Below are 16,629 nucleotides of genomic sequence, written 5' to 3'. Positions count from 1 at the left end.
ATAAGACATTCAAAGAACACATTTCTTCTTTGAAGAAGCAAAATTTTAATTTTGATGAAGAATGGCTTATTATTTTTCCTTGTATGTTTTGTGATTTTTGTATCCTAATAAATCTTTGCCTAACCCAAGACTGCAAAGACTTATTCATATGTTTCCTTGGGGAAAAAGTTTAGGTTTTAAATTTAGATTTACAATACATTTTAAGTTAATTTTTACATACTATTCAAGCTATGTGTCAAGGTTCTTTTGTATGTGTGTATCAATGTCCAATTGTGCCCATATCATTAATTGAAAAGACTATCCTTTCTTCACTGAATTATCTTGGCTCCTCTGTCAAACCTCAGTTAATATCTATTTACTACCTATTACCTACCTAAAGTCAATCTATAATATACTTATAGTATACACAATGTGTATTTCTGGAGTTTCAATTATGTTTCATTGACCTATGTATACATACTTTCAGTAATACTCCACTATCATTCATTCATTCATACATTTTAAAGGTTTTATTTTTAAGTAATCTCTCCACTCAACATGGGCCTGGTACTCACAACCCCAAGATCAAGAGTTGTACACTCCACCAACTGAGCCAGCCAGGTGCCCCAACCATACCCCACTATCTTTTAAATCGCTATAGCTTTAGGGGCGCCTGGGTGGCTCAGTTGGCTAAATGTCCTACTCTTGATTTCAGCTCAGGTCATGATGTCATGGTTCATGAGTTCAAAGCTTCACATCAGGCTCTGTACTGACAGTGCAGAGCCTATTTAGGAATCTCTGTCTCCCTTTCTCTGCCCTTCCCCTGCTCGCTCTCTCTCTCTCTCTCTCTCTCAAAATAAATAAATGACCTTGAAAAAATAAATAAAAATAAAAATAAAACTCTGTAGCTTTATATTTAGTTTTTATATCTGTTCATGTAAGGTCTCCAATTTTTTCTCCTTTTTGAAAAATTGTTGGGATACCTGGGTGGCTCAGTTGGTTGAGCATCCGACTTTGGCTCAGGTCATGATCTCACAATTTGTGGGTCTGAGCCCCATGTTGGGATCTGTGCTGACAACTCAGAGCCTGGAGCCATCTTCAGATTCTATGTCTCCCTGTCTTTCTACCCCTCTGCCACTTGCACTCTGTCTCCCTCTCTCTCCAAAAATAAACATTAAAATAATTTTTTAAAATAAAAATTCTTCCTTTGTATTTCCATATAAATTTTATAATCAGCTTTGTCAATTTTTACAACAACAAAAAATTCCTGCCGGGATTTTGAATGTTATTGGATTGAATTTATATATTAATTTGGGGAGAAGTGACATCTTACCAAAGTTGAGTCTTTCAGTTTATGAACACAGTATACTGTTGGCCCTTGAACAGCACAGGTTTGAAGTGTTTGCACTATTCTTTGCTACCCTTTCTATCAAGAGAGGTGGGCCTAATTCCCTTCCCCTTATTTTTAAAAAAAATTTTCCATTTTATTTATTTTTTAATTTTATTTCTTTTTTTAAACTTACATCCAAATTAGTTAGCATATAGTGCAACAATGATTTCAGGAGTAGATTCCTTAGTGTCCATTACCCATTTAGCCCATCCCCCCCTGCCACAACCCCTCCAGTAACCCTCAGTTTGTTCTCCATATTTATGAGTCTCTTCTGTTTTGTCCCCCTCCCTGTTTTTATATTATTTTTGTTTCCCTTCCTTCATGTTCATCTGTTTTGTCTCTTAAAGTCTTCACATGAGTGAAGTCATAGGATATTTATCTTTCTCTGACTGACTCATTTCACTTAGCATAATACCCTCTCCACTTCCATCCACGTAGTTGCAAATGGCAAGATTTCATTCTTTTGGATTGCCGAGTAATACTCCACTGTATATATATACCACATCTTCTTTATCCATTCATCCATTGAGGGACATTTGGGCTCTTTCCATACTTTGGCTATTGTTGATAGTGCTGCTATAAACATGGGGGTGCATGTGTCCCTTCGAAACAGCACATCTGTATCCCGTGGATAAATGCCTAGTAGTGCAATTGCTGGGCCATAGGGTAGTTCTATTTTTAGTTCCCTTCCCTTTAAATATAAGCAGGCCTAAATTGGTGCAGCCACTCTGGAAAACAGTGTGGAGGTCCCTCAGAAAATTAAAAATAGACCTACCCTATGACCCAGCAATAGCACTCCTAGGAATTTACCCAAGGGATACAGGAGTACTGATGCATAGGGGCACTTGTACCCCAATGTTTATAGCAGCACTCTCAACAATAGCCAAATTATGAAAAGAGCCTAAATGTCCATCAACTGATGAATGGATATAGAAATTGTGGTTTATATACACAATGGAGTACTACAGGGCAATGAGAAAGAACGAAATATGGCCCTTTGTAGCAACATGGATGAAACTGGAGAGTGTGATGCTAAGTGAAATAAGCCATACAGAGAAAGACAGATACCATATGTTTTCACTCTTATGTGGATCCTGAGAAACTTAACAGAAACCCATGGGGGAGGGGAAGGAAAAAAAAAAAAGAGGTTAGAGTGGGAGAGAGCTAAAGCACAAGAGACTCTTAAAAACTGAGAACAAACTGAGGGTTGATGGGGGATGGGAGGGAGGGGAGGGTGGGGGATGGGTATTGAGGAGGGCACCTTTTGGGATGAGCACTGGGTGTTGTATGGAAACCATTTTGACAATAAATTTCATATATTGAAAAAATAATAATAAATAAATATAAGCAGGCCTTAATCACAATGCTGCAAAAGCGATGCCGTCAGGAAGTGGAGAGAGTGCACAGAGGGACCACGTGTGGATGTTCCAGGTGAAAGCCACCAGCCAGCATCATCTCCAGACATCAGTGAGCCAGCCTTCAGGTGATTGCGACTCCGCTCAAGTTGCCCCAGGAGACACAGTGTGGAGCCGAGCCCTGCCCAAACCGCAGATCCATGAGCAAAACAAATGACTGATGTTTTTAGGCCATGAAGTCTGGGGTGGTTTGTTATCCAGCTGTAGGTTAACTGGAACATCCCATTTCTGTGCCATTTGTGGTTCATATTTCTACAAGTTGGTATCTATTTCGCTGCCCTCCTCCTCCCATCCTTCAATTCCTTTTGTCTTCCTTCTCTTTAGAGCTTCTTTTGTTCTTTCTCCCATTTTATTATCATGATAAGCATTTTTAAATAAGGAGGTCTATGAAAAGAGACATACTGGCCACACACATTTAAGAACTGGTTTTTGATGCAATGTCTTTGAGATACCACTTTTCATGATGTTGATGCGGTTTCAATTTCAACTACTCTGTGTGTATTAAATATATATAATGTTGTCATTCTAAACATTTTTGGAGAAGCTCCAATCTTAACTCCTACCAACCATATTTCACAGGCTGTTGTATGCACCACTGGTCTCCACCTGACCTGTCCTTTCTTTCCTAGGGTAAAAGACACATTGAGGGGTTTTCTTTAAATTATAAGAATATAGCAACCAGAAGTAAAAATGCCACACATTTACTTACAGAGACCATCTCTGAACGTTGCTAACTGGCGATTTTTACTTCTTCATGACTGCCTCCAATTTGTGCAGTAAACTTGTGTTACTTTTATAATAAAGACTGATTCTTTAATAATATAAAGTAGCATTATGAAAAACATGTTCTAGAGCATTTTCTCTTTGGGGTGGAGGTCTTTTCACATCCTCTCCTTCTTAATTTCTTTCTTGTTTAACCCATACCTTTGATAATGAAAGGAATTATGGCAACCAGCCCATGCTGCATGGAGCTGTGGACAGTACTGACTTCTATTCAACGGTTCCAAAGTTTTATTTGTAACTAAGCTGGGGGCTCCTTTCACGTCCCTCCTATTCTAGTGGTATCATACAATTTCTTTTTTATTGATACGTTTCACTTCTCCCATACAACTTTTCGTTAAAATATCACAATAAAAACCAACGCAATTACTCATATCTACTTATTCCTTTCTCTGTAGGTCATTTCGGCTTATTGTTTTTACATTCAGAGGTATTTGTAGCAGCTACCTGTTTTATCTCTTGAGACACGTGGCTCTTTCTCATGTCTTTTCATCCACTCAATGACAGGCTTCAGTTAGTCAATGTTGTTCAACTAACAAAAGACTGAGGTAGAAAGTAGCAGGGGTTTCTCTTTCAGCTTCCTTCCTCCTAGATGTCTATGGGGTTGGTACATCTCAGTTCCTCCGAGGCACTCTTCATTTCCAGCTGGATGAGTCCCAGGAGATAGGATGGCTGAACGCTCCAACCCAGAGGAAGTGAACCTAAAAGGGCTCTGAAATTCCAGGGCACACCTGAGCCACAGCAGTGCCCCTATTACTATGAAAGTCGGCCAAAAGTGATGAAATCATGTGTTTTGAAATAACGTTCTCCACAGAAGTAAGACTCTAAGGGTGTCTGATTTTTCCTTTTGGGACCAGATACTAAATGGAACTTAGCCCATTTCTCTCGCTGCTACTTCGTATACTGGAAGGAATGTGGTGTATATTAACAGTGAAGAATTCTCATTTGAAAAATAAAATAAAATTAACTGCAGCTCTGTGGCAAATTGAAGAGCAATAGTTATGGCCACCTTCTACATATTTTCTTTTAACTCATTTCCAGATGGTTTCTTCCTCGCCATGTCAGGGACACGACTTTAAGAACTAAGACCTCTAACTCACTGTATAGCCCTATTCTGACAAAGTCTACATTTATACTTGGCTGTACTCAGATCCCTAACTTTGATACAACCACCTACATCACACTTCCACCTAAGCACTCCAGTGGCAACATGTTCAAAATTGAACTCATGATCTTCCTCATCCCACAGATCTAGTCCTTCTCCCAAGATTTCCTCTCTCATGGAATGGCCCTACCGATGCTGAGAGCACTTGTTGTCCAGGCCAGACATCTGACTCCTTTGACCACTGCGGTACCTTGTACACCCAACACAGTGCCTGGCACACAGCTGGTACTTGATATTTTTTGGATGAATATTGAATATTTGTATGGGAAATGTCATTAGACTCTCAGCCTCTTCAAAGACCAGTGAAATAGTTTGTGGTTCATCCAAAACCCAGGCAAACCTTCACTATCTCTAAAATCCAGACTCTGCTCATGCCAAAGCTACCACTATTTACTCAAACAGTTGAATGCCTTCTAAAATTCCCATCATTATTGTGCATCAACATGCAGTTAAATGAATGAATTGATTATAATTTTCTCTGCTCTACCAAATTTCTACTTCTCATACTGTGCTTCATGAATGTGTCACTGCTGGAAAATGAACACTAACTGTGTATTCAGGCCATTTAATAGCAAATTTGAGTGAAATGTTGGTATCTTGATAGGAAAGATTTCTTTGAGCTCTACTAAGCATTTTTGAAAGCAAAATGTGTCAGCAGACTGAAATTACATACAAAATTATCAAAACGATTTACATATGATAGACAGTCCCACTTTGTAGCAGATGAAGCTTTCAAAATGTAGGGGAGGAAGCCGAATAACATCAACCTCTGGGCTAATTATTTCCAAGTCTCTGTTCATGGCTGAAGGCATAAAATGCAACCAATTATGATACACAACAGTGTGAGTGTTCAGCTAACACTAGAGGACACCATGACAGCCCTAACTGCACACCTGGGGGCAGCTGCTGCATTTCAACTATTTTAGAGACTTAGTACTTGATGAGATAAGGGATGCACTATTCCTGGACTTGATGCATTACTTTTCTTTGCACAGTATATGCAGGAGTGCACGCCTTGGAGAGACTAAAGAGGTTGCTTCTTACACTGGAGCTTTCCAAGCTCCAGACCTTAATTACACTAAACGGTTGTCAGTTAACTAAATCCATTGGAGGTACACCACTAATTGCTCAACCATCACACCTTGAAGGAAAAGTGTATGTCACTTGCTCTCTGATTCGATCACTGAGCTCATGCTTTCCACTATTCAATAAAATCCTGAAAAATAAGTAATGAAATCTGTGTGTGAACTAGAGCCCAGCTTATAAATCCTCCAATTAAAAAAATAAAAATCCAAGATATTGTGTCCATTTGAATAATTCCAAAATTTCCAACAGGAGTTATTTTCCTTAGGTATGGTTAGGGAAGAGTACCTCTTTCCTTTTTAGTTGGACTGTTTCTATATTCCTTCATTTACTTCTTTTCTAGGCCACAAATATTTTATGATAGCAATAGCCAACATTTACTGAGCACTTACTATGCCAGGTACCTTACTTAGATCAGAGTTTCCCAACCTCAGCACTACTGACATCATGAGCCAGGTAATTCTGTGCAGGACATGCATGTAAGATGTTTAGCAGCACTCCATCCCTCTTCCCTCCATGCATTCCAGAGTATAACAACTAAAAATATTTCCAGAAATTACTAAATATTCCATGGTGGGGAAAAACTGTTCTCAGTTGAGAATTACTGGCTCAGCTGTATCAACTTATTTAATCCTCCAAACTTTCCCAGGAGGTAAATTCTGCCCTCCACTGTACAGGTAAGAAAACAGAGGCACAGGCAAATTCAACAACTTGCCTAAGGTCACACAGCTTGTAGAAACACAGCTGGTATTTGATCCAAAGTGGTCAGACTCCAGAGCCCCAACTCTTAACTGCTATCCTAGAGCAAACCCCCTTCTAACCTTAGGGCTTAATGAGAATAAGCTTGTTGGATCAGAATCCCTTCCAGAGCTATTGAAAAGCAATTTGCTTCTGCAATGAAGACTGGTTCATGGACTGAAAACTAACTTGAAAGCAAGAGGGAAGAGGGCCTAAGATCTCCACCTAACAAGGTATACCTGGGTCACAGCCATTCAAAGAAAACACTTTTCAAATGTATGGTCATCCATGTATTAAAACTCTAAAAACCTACAGCGTGGTAACTTTCTCCTTCTACCACCTAATCATTTTTAGATCTAGGCAGAATAAATGCTGAGCATAATTTAAATACCTCCTCATTCTACAAATAATGCAACAGAATATTATTTTAGTTACATAACAAAGTGATTTCCTGATAAATTTCAACAGTATATTTTGTATGTTTTATATCTGGCGTTAGAAATTAAGATGTTTATAGTGTATATTAAAATTAGGGTTGAAAAAAGTTGTATTTTTTGTGATGAGAACTTTTACGATTTACTCTCTTAGCAAGTTTCAAATATGCAACACAAGGTTATTGACTGCAGTTGCCATGCTGTACATTTTATCTCCATGACTTATTTATTTAACAACTGGAAGTTTGTACTTCTTGACTCCCTTCACCCATTTCACAACCCCCCGCCCCCACCAATGCCCTTCCCATCTGGCCGCCAGTCTGCTCTCTGTATCTAGGAGTTCGGTTTCATTTTAGTGTTTTCATTTCACATATAAAAAAATCATAGAGTATTTGTCTTGCTCTAACTTTTTTCACTTAGCATAACACCCTCAAGGCCCATCTGCATAGCTGCAATAACAAGATTTCATCCTTTTTATGACAAAGTAGTACTCCATCACATGTATGTACCACATCTTCTTTATCCATTCATCCATCGATAGACACTTAGGTTGTTCCATATCCTGGCTATTTTAAACAATGCTGCAGTGAACATTGGGGTGCATAGATCTTTTCAAATTATTTTTCATTTTCTTCAGATTAATACTCAGAAGTAGAATTGCTGGATCATATGCTGGTTCTATTTTTAATTTGTTGAGGAAACTCCACATTGTTTTCCACAGTGGCTGCACCGATTCCCATTCTCGAAGCACCTCCTTTCTTCATGGAAATATCTGGCCCACCAGCCAGCCTAATTCTCATCATTAGACTCCTTCCTGTAATTGGAGATTCCTATCATCCAATTACACAATTCATTTGCGGATGACCCTTGTTAAAATGCTAATATCCATATTAAGCTCTGTTAGCCTTCATTTAAATAAATTAATCAAATTAGTTAGTGAGTCATTTAGCAAGCCATTAGAAACTGAATTATAAACAGAGAAGGTCTTATGGTCCAGTCAGGAGCAGAGAAACTCTGGTTACAAGGTCTTCTTCAGGGAAGCCTCCTGTGGGGCTGGTAGCACTCTGTGGGGCAGGTACAGGAGAGGCAAGGTGCTGCGGGACAGGTGGCCAGCAGTGAGGAGGAGGCAGAGTCACTTACATTCCTCTAAGTGTATTCTGCCTCCTTTCCGTCCTTCACGGCAGTTCCCTATTTGATAATTTCTTCTCCCTCTGACATTCCAGAATTCTTCCCTCGAAATGCAGATTGGGCCCAGCCTATCCAAGAAGACTGTACTACAGGCCTGCCACTTTACACTAAACTATGAGGGGCTGAAAACTCCCACCACTGCTCCTCCTTGAATCAGCTACCCAAGCTGATTTCTACTTCAATGATACATGGATTTCTTTGTGCAGGAAACCTACGCCCGAAGTTGCAATGCACATGGCTCTCCCCTGGTCCTGGTTTCTCCAAACATCTTCCGCAACACAAAATTTCACCACCTTCTGTGGGAAATCTCAGGTAAGGTGGATGTTATCCTTTGGAAGGCAAACAGGAAGTCCTTCCCTCTCTCCCTCTTATTACCTCCAAACAAATGCAAGAACAGAACTGCTTGCTTTCTTTGATCCAGAAAGTGGCAGGCAGTAACCACATGAAGAGGTTTCCTATCTGGCAGTGACTATTTTGAGAATTTTTCTTCAAAAAAGGAAGGAAAGAATAAAATGCCCTTGAAATGTAAACTGGGCTCTGTAATCAAGCACTTTAAATCTGCTCAGAACAATTTTCAAGTATTCAACTGCTAACAGAAAGCTTCTTCAAAATATGAACCGACAAAAAAATCAGACCCAAGGTTCATAACTGATATAACAGGAAAAACTTTTATTGTGGAACTCTTAAAGTCCAGTGATTTAAGAAAGAAAACACGGATTAAAAAGCTAGGTTGGGTGGTTAATTGCAAGAGTGACCAGAAAAACCCCACACAAGCAGACTGCAGTTATCAAGCAGGCTTGGGGATGGAAAGTTGGCCTATATCTGATCAAACTACCTTGGGCCTTTTAAGAAAATCAGGGTGAAGGCTAAGCATATACAAGCTTGGATTAAAAAAAAAAAAAAACCTTCTATTTATTATATTTTGCAACTATGATCTTTTAAAACGGTGGCCTTAGGAAAATCTGCTTTGGCAAGCAACTGCAGAGGCTCCTGTGGAGAGGAAGTGAAAAGACTGGGCTTATATACAAGGGCTGCTGGCACGTTCAAAGCGCAGGGGATAGTTCACAGAGCAAAATGTAGTCCTAAGTAAATGGGTTTCAGGCAATTTCAGTGTTAAGATAACATCATTAAGAGTAGAACAGATTGTGCTCAAACCCTGCTGTTTATAATTAACACGTTGCTTCCAAATACTCCAGGGTCCCTGGTAAATAGTCTTCTGCTCACATCCACCCAGACCAATCAGAGTATTTTCATCAGATTCCATGCTGGGCCAGCACCTGTCTGGACAAATCCAATAGAGCCAAAGAACTCCTCTCCCTGGCCAGCTAAGTAGTTGGATGAACACAGCTTGGCTTAGTCATTGTCACAGTGTCCATATGGCTTTGAAGCTTGTTTTCACAAGAAATCATACAAGTATTTTATTATGTCAAAGTTCACCGTCCTATAAACAAAAATAGATAATATATGTTAGTATCCTCACCCCCTAGACTGCTCAGCTTTGTTATGTACGATTCTGGGAAGCACATGCAAAATTATTCACAACTAATGCTAACCAATCCTATAGTGCTATGAAAAGCACCACGATAGGAATGGTATTCATTTTATAAAACGTCACTAGGAACGAGGTTTCTTTAAAAACTTTCCTTTCTGCACTCCAACCCCCCCCCCCACCACCACCCCGACCCATACATAAAGTTTGCTTTTCTGGAAAAAAAGAAAAAAAAGGAAACAAAGTTAGAACTATCCAACATTCTTTATTTCAATTATCCTACAGAAAGTTTAGATTTCATTTGAAAGCTATCTTCTTTTTGTCTAAAAACCAGAATAAAGTAATTAGAGATGCAAAAGTATTTAAATCTTCTCTGCTTCTGAACACTGTTTATCTTCCAAAACACCTGTTTTATCATTACATAATGCATAGCTGATCTGTCCTCATTTGTAGTTTTCATTCTTTTCAGTCTTTCAACACTGGGTGACCTGCGTGCATATTGTAACTAAATCTGTATGATCCAAGAATATGGTACAACAAACAGACGATGTGAATGTATATTTTTGTACTCTGATGGCAGGCAGAATAAAATAGCAGAGGGACAGAGACATATAATTATTTTCCTTTCTCCAAACTCATTCTTCACCATAAATATTCAGACTTGGAGGTTTATTATTTGAATAAATGGTCAAAATAATTAGATATAATGATCTAGCAATAAGTATAAAATTAAAGCTTTAAAGTATTCAATTCTGCAAAAATAATCATCCATGTGAGAACAGCCTTTTAAAGATTCAGTAATTACATGCTCTTATTTATTAAACCATCATCAATTAATGTTTTTGTCTATCATTTTGTAATACACTTTCTAAAAAAGTTTCTAAGCAAATGACTGACATATCAAATGTTGTTTGAAATTTGGAATGGGGAACCGCGAATGCTGCTTATGAAAACACATGTAAAAATAGCTCAAATGAGACGCTATGGCTATTGTGGCACCTAATGTAGGACCAAAGAATACCTTAATTGTTTCATTACAATAGTTCCTCTGAAGAATACTAAACCTTTCCAAATGGTATAAAAACAATGCCAGGACAATCCTATTATCACTAACAGTAATTAAACAACTAAAAGTAGCTACTAAAATTTAAAAAGAAATCTAAGGCATAAAGACACAAATTGTATGGATATTATATCATACTCTATATTATTTTTATGTTTTTCTTCTGCTCAATTCCAGGATTTCCCAAATTTACTGGCAACAGCGTAACGCTAACCTTTTTTTTTTGCCCCCAAATGACAAAAAGTACAAACTTCCAGTTGGACAAAACTGTCAAAAAATATATATAAATCATGCTGGTCGAAAATCAGATCCTTTTTAGAGGATCTTAGAAGGAAACAGATATAAAAGGCTATTTCAAACCATAGGCAAAAAGGGAAGGGGAACTGTTCATTTCTCCAGGCATCTATCCCCACAGTAACTTTGAGTCTTAATGTTACAAACCTAAAGTGACAAGGTAAAGTGGATTTAATGTTAAGTTTTATTGTTTTGGGCTTTTGGGTTTTTTGACATTGAGTGGGAAACGAAATTTAGAAGAAGCCAAGATTAAAACATTTAAAATTTAAAACTACAGGATTAGAGGGTATTATGTGATAAAATATGGGACTGTCCTACAAAACAACCAATATGAAGACATACCTACAAACACTAAGAGGGAAAAGGAGGACAGAATTGCAACTCAGCAAAACAAATGAAATACGGTGATTCGTTAGTGGCAGGACTCCTTTATTTTACTCAATCTAGTTGTATAACTTTAGCATAATTTGTGGAAAAGTTTTCTTTGCTAGAATGAATGGACGGACTTAAAAACACTACACTACCTGACTGTATCCATTTATAAAAGCTTCACTACAGCCCATTTCTTTGCTTTGTCACTGGGAAGTACTCAAGCAAACTGAATGACACCCTTAAGATTTCTGGACTTTTTCAAGGCAGTAAATTACTCAGGAATTGAATCTATAAGATCATTCCTTTAAGACACATTTACTGAGCCTGGTGGCTCAGTCAGTTAATTCACTTGATTTCGATTTGACTCTTGATTTCGACTCAGGTCATGATCTCACAGTTGATAAGATCGTGTCCCACATCGGGCTCTGCACTGACAGTGCGAGCCTGCTTGGGATTCTCTGTCTCCTCTCTCCCTGCCCCTCCCTTGCTCACACTCTCTCAAAATAAACATTTTAAAAAATGTTTAGTCTTAGAAGGAAAAAGAAACACTTAACGCCCAAGATGTATAAATGTCTTTCTCCATCATCTCTCCATCCTCCAATGTAAACAGGTGACTTGGTTACTGACCCCACATACCTTATTCTAGTGGCAGAATTTGAAAGAATAACTACAAGGACATCAAAACTTATGTCACACGTTCCAAAGATTACAGGACTTGGAAACACAATTTGCTGTAAAGAATGCTTTAACTTACAAAGAGTGTTATGTACTTTATACATACTTTCTCTGGCTTTTCATGGCTTCAGATGCCATGAAATTTATATAAATCAAATTCATATAAATATGATTTTAAGATTTTGGATAGTTTTTGTACAGGTACAAGAGATACTTGCTCTTTTTTATTTTTTACGTGTTTTTTATTTATTTTTTGAGAGAGAGAGAGAGAGAGAGAGAGAGAGAGTAAACAGGGGAGGGGCAAAGAGAGGGGCTCAAACTCACCAACTATGAGATCATGACCTGAACTGAAGTCAAACGCTCAACCAACTGAGCCACCCAGGCACCCCAGAAATGAATTATTTTCTAAAGTAAGCATACAGAAAAAAACAGGATAAACATAAACAATATGTTTATGACAATTATGTTAGTGACAATTTGTCTAGGGGCAATCAATTCCTTTTTTTCCAAGTTTTTATTTAAATTCCAGTTAGTTAACATAGAGTATAATATTAGTTTCCGGTGATTCAACACTTATACACAACACTCAGTGCTCAACACAAGTGCCCTCCTTAATCCCCATCGCTATTTCTCCCATCTCTTCCGCCTTCTCCCCTTTGGTACCCATCAGTTTGTTTTCTATGGTTAAGAGCCTGTTTCTTAGTTGTCCTCTTTTTTTTCTAGGAGTATTAATTCTTAAATCAGAATTCAGAATATTCTAATACAAGTTAGTTACATGGCATATGTCTAAAGATTTAATTTTCCCTTTATCCTTTTATTTCACTTTGTTGATTCTTTTACTACCCTGAAATATGTTTTTTTCTCATGGGCTGCTATTTTATTTCCTTTTACTTTTGTGGGCAGTTTGATTTTTTAGTTTGGTTCTTCTGATAACTTGCAACCAGACAACTTTAAGTTTCAATCTTGTTATCTTGTATTGTCTTCCCAAGGACTATGTAAGAAAGAAACTTAAAACTACCATTCACATTAAGAACATCCTAAGGACAATAATTAATAAGCTTCTCATCAGCTGTCTTTGCCCATATACTACCTCCATATTTTGTACTTCTTTAAAGCCTCCAACTGCTTCTCTGTCCAAACTTTCTCACTGTTCCTTGGTCAATAAAGTTCTCTATGTCTTCTGTCTCTCCCATGTATGTTTTTTCTCTTCTGGGTTTAAATCTGGCTCCCCCTGAAGGACCTTGCCTCTTCTTCAGTTCTTTCCAATGTCCTGTTCGGTGGGGTTGGTGTCCTGGTACCAAAAGCTCTGCTCCTCTGAGACTCAGATCATTCCACTCACCACCTTGTATCGCCCTGCCACTATCTCTTAGTCACTGAAAACTATAGCACCCAGTTCAGTCCTCCTCTCCATCCCAAGATCTGTATCAGCCTTAGTGACTTCACTGCACACCTGTCTTACTTACCTTCAATGGCATTTTCTTTTTTTAAAAAAACCATTTTTTAATATCTGTTTTATTTTTGAGAGAGACAGAACGCGATCTGGGGAGGAGCAGAGAGAGAGGGAGACACAGAATCCAAAGCAAGGTCCAGGCTCTGAGTGGTCAGCACAGAGTCCAATGCAGGGTTCGAACTCAGGAACTGTGAGATCATGACCTGAGCCGAAGTTGGACACTGAACCGACTGAGCCACCCAGGCACCCCAATGACATTCTTTTCTACTCTTATGATCACACTCAGAAATATTCCACCTCTAAAAACATAAATTCAGGCATTCTATCCTCTGATCCCCAAGCTCTTTCTTTAAGCTATCTGGAACACCTTGAAACAGGTCACAAGCCCCTTCACTTTCTCCTGATCTACAAATACTTCATGAGTCTTACATTCTAGGCACTGAACTACTGGCCCTCTACTGGCTTCACTTCCTTCCTTCCCTTCCTAGCTCAGACTCCATGGTTATTTTACTTTAAGTACTCACTTGCTAGCATCCACCAAATTCACCTGGCAAAACCCCAATCCTCTGTGATTTCAATAATGTCCCTTTGCTGTCCCAGTACCAGAGACGTATGGAATGCTACTGGAGAGGATCACAAGTTTCACAGACTGGTACCACTGTAAATTCAAGGTCAGGAACCTTAAATAGGCCCTCGATACTCCCAGCAAGTTGTTTTTCCTGGTAGCACTTTCTTCCATTCCCCACAGCAGTTATTTCAAATACCCATGTTCCTCTCAGACTGCTATTACTTCTGTCCTTGGTCTCAAATTTGCCTCCTTCTTTACAGGCAAAAGAGATGACACAAGAATACCCTCAACTTCTTGCCACCAAATTCCAAACTCAGTTCCATCTGAATCCACTTTTTCTTCATGTTATAATGCAAGAAGAGTTCCCTCATCCAGCTCATCCAGAGCTATTTCTTTCAACTCGTTTCTAAATGCCATGTTGATAAACCATTTCAAGGACTTGAGGCTTTAGTCTCTGTCTCTCGTATCATTGATTCTCCTCTATCACCCCTTTCCCATAAGCATTTAAATATATTCAAATATTTAAATAATACTCCTCTCACAACTTCACAACCCCTTTAGTAGATAAAAATCCTCTCTAACAAAAAAACAAAAAACAAACAAAAATAAACTGGAATACAGGCTAATGAGGATAGGTTATATCTGTTATACTTGTTGCTATATCCCCCAAAGCCTAGTACAGTGATTATAATGGGCAACATAATAAATGTTAAGTGAACAAATGAATTAAAAGCATTCTATTTGCTGCATTAATTTTCTTCTAAATACTATAATCTCTGACTTCTAACCCACTGTAGTCCTGTAAGTGTTCCCAATAAAGTTACAAATGACTGTTTTATCATTAAAACAGATGTTTCATTTCCTGGCAGCAACTGCCAGTTTTGACCATTACTCTCTTCCCTTAGGTTTTCCTACTTTTCTTGTGTATATAACTCCATATATAATGGCTTTATTCACTAAAGTCTGAATCAAGAGTACTTTTATGTTTTTACCAAACTTCAAAAGTATGATTTTTAATAACTGCACAGTACTTTTCAAAAATAAGAACATACAATAAATTAGCAATCCATTCTCTTGTTTTGAACATTTAGGTTGTGTCTTCTGATCTAATAATTCATTCTCTACCACAGCTGTCAGCAACAGACACACCTACCTCTTCTTTGGTAACTATCCTTGCGATCTCTTATCTCCACCATACCTCAGTTTGGAATGAAACGGTCTCTTTAGCCCCCTTCTTGTTGATTCCCCCAAACACAAGCCCACAATGGTTCCTTTTCATCAGAAGTTTTACTGCTAATCATTATAGGAAAATATGTACTATTTATATATTTCGCACATGCTAACTTTAAAGCATCGTGTTTAAGTTTGAGGTAAGGCAGCGATTGACATACAGTCTCTGCTTTGAGCTTTGTGGACTTATATGGTAGAAAGAAAGATAAAATCTAATTATTGAATTAATTACTTAATTAAAACTATGATAAGTAACAGAAGAAAAGAATGAGACCAGTTTACCTGTATAGTGTGATGGGGGGGGGGGGATGATGGTGGTTTAAGAACACTTTTCATTTAAAATGACATTAAAGGTTAAGCTGCAGTTAGCTAGATAAAGGAGTGGAGGAGTTGGAAAGTGCTGCACTTGCAAAGATGGGAAGCAGAATGGTGAATATGAAGAATTAAAAAAAAGCCAGCTGGGTTAAAGTGCAAATACCAAGAGCAGTGTTTGTACTAGATGTGGCCTGGGCAACAAAGTGATGTGGCAGGGGCCAGATCACTTGGGGTCTTGTAGGCTACTTTAAAGATACTTCGTTTTTTTTTTATCCTAAGAGTCATGGGAAATTGTTGGAAGACTTTTTTTTTTTTTTAAGTATAATTGATGTACTATGTTATATTAGTTTCAGGAGTAGGAGACATATTGATTCAATAATTCTATACATGACTCAGTGCTCACACAAGTGAGGTCACCATCCGTCACCAAACATTACTGCCATCTTATTGACTATATTTCCTGTTATTTTTCATCTCCATGAATTATTTACTTTGTAACTAGAAGCTTTTACTTCTTCATCCCCTTCCCACTTCCCCTCTGGCCATCACCTATTTGTTGTCTGTACTTAAGAGTTTGTTTTTTAGGGATGCCTGGGTGGCTCAGTTGGTTAAGCGTCTGACTTGGGCTCAGGTCTTGATCTTGCAGTTTATAGGTTCAAGCCCCACATCGGGTTCTGTACTGATAGCTTGGGCCTGGAGCCTGCTTTGGATTCTGTATCTCCCTCTCTCTCTGCCCTTCCCCCATTTGCAATCTGTCTCTCTCTCTCTCAAAAATAAACATTAAAAAAATTTGTTTAAAGTGTTTCTTTTTTAGATTCCACACATAAGTAAAATTATATGGTATTTGTCTTTCTCTGCCTAACTTATTTCACTTAGCATTATACTCTCTAGATCCATCCATGTTATTGCAAATGGCAAGAACTCGTCTTTTTTTATGACTGAGTAATATCACATTGCATATATGTACCACATCTTTATCCATTCATCTATTGATGGACACT

The 16,629-nt window shown here is 38.2% G+C and overlaps 1 protein-coding gene across 1 annotated transcript in view; it reads right to left on the bottom strand.

Annotated features, from left to right (window-relative positions):
- Positions 1-8,821: 8,821 nt before the first annotated feature.
- Positions 8,822-16,629, bottom strand: part of ORC5 (origin recognition complex subunit 5) — an 81,531-nt gene continuing 73,723 nt past the window's right edge. The window contains exon 14 of the mRNA XM_047095976.1: positions 8,822-9,613. Coding sequence (XP_046951932.1) covers positions 9,568-9,613 — 46 coding nt within the window. The 3' untranslated portion in view covers positions 8,822-9,567. The remainder of the gene's footprint in view (positions 9,614-16,629) is intronic.

This window comes from Lynx rufus, unplaced genomic scaffold, assembly GCF_022079265.1.
Source record: "Lynx rufus isolate CCGP_SWC_20201006 ecotype Redwood Valley unplaced genomic scaffold, mLynRuf1.p SCAF_4, whole genome shotgun sequence".
Taxonomy (NCBI): Eukaryota; Metazoa; Chordata; class Mammalia; order Carnivora; family Felidae; genus Lynx; species Lynx rufus.
This window is presented reverse-complemented; position numbering and strand designations above follow the sequence as displayed.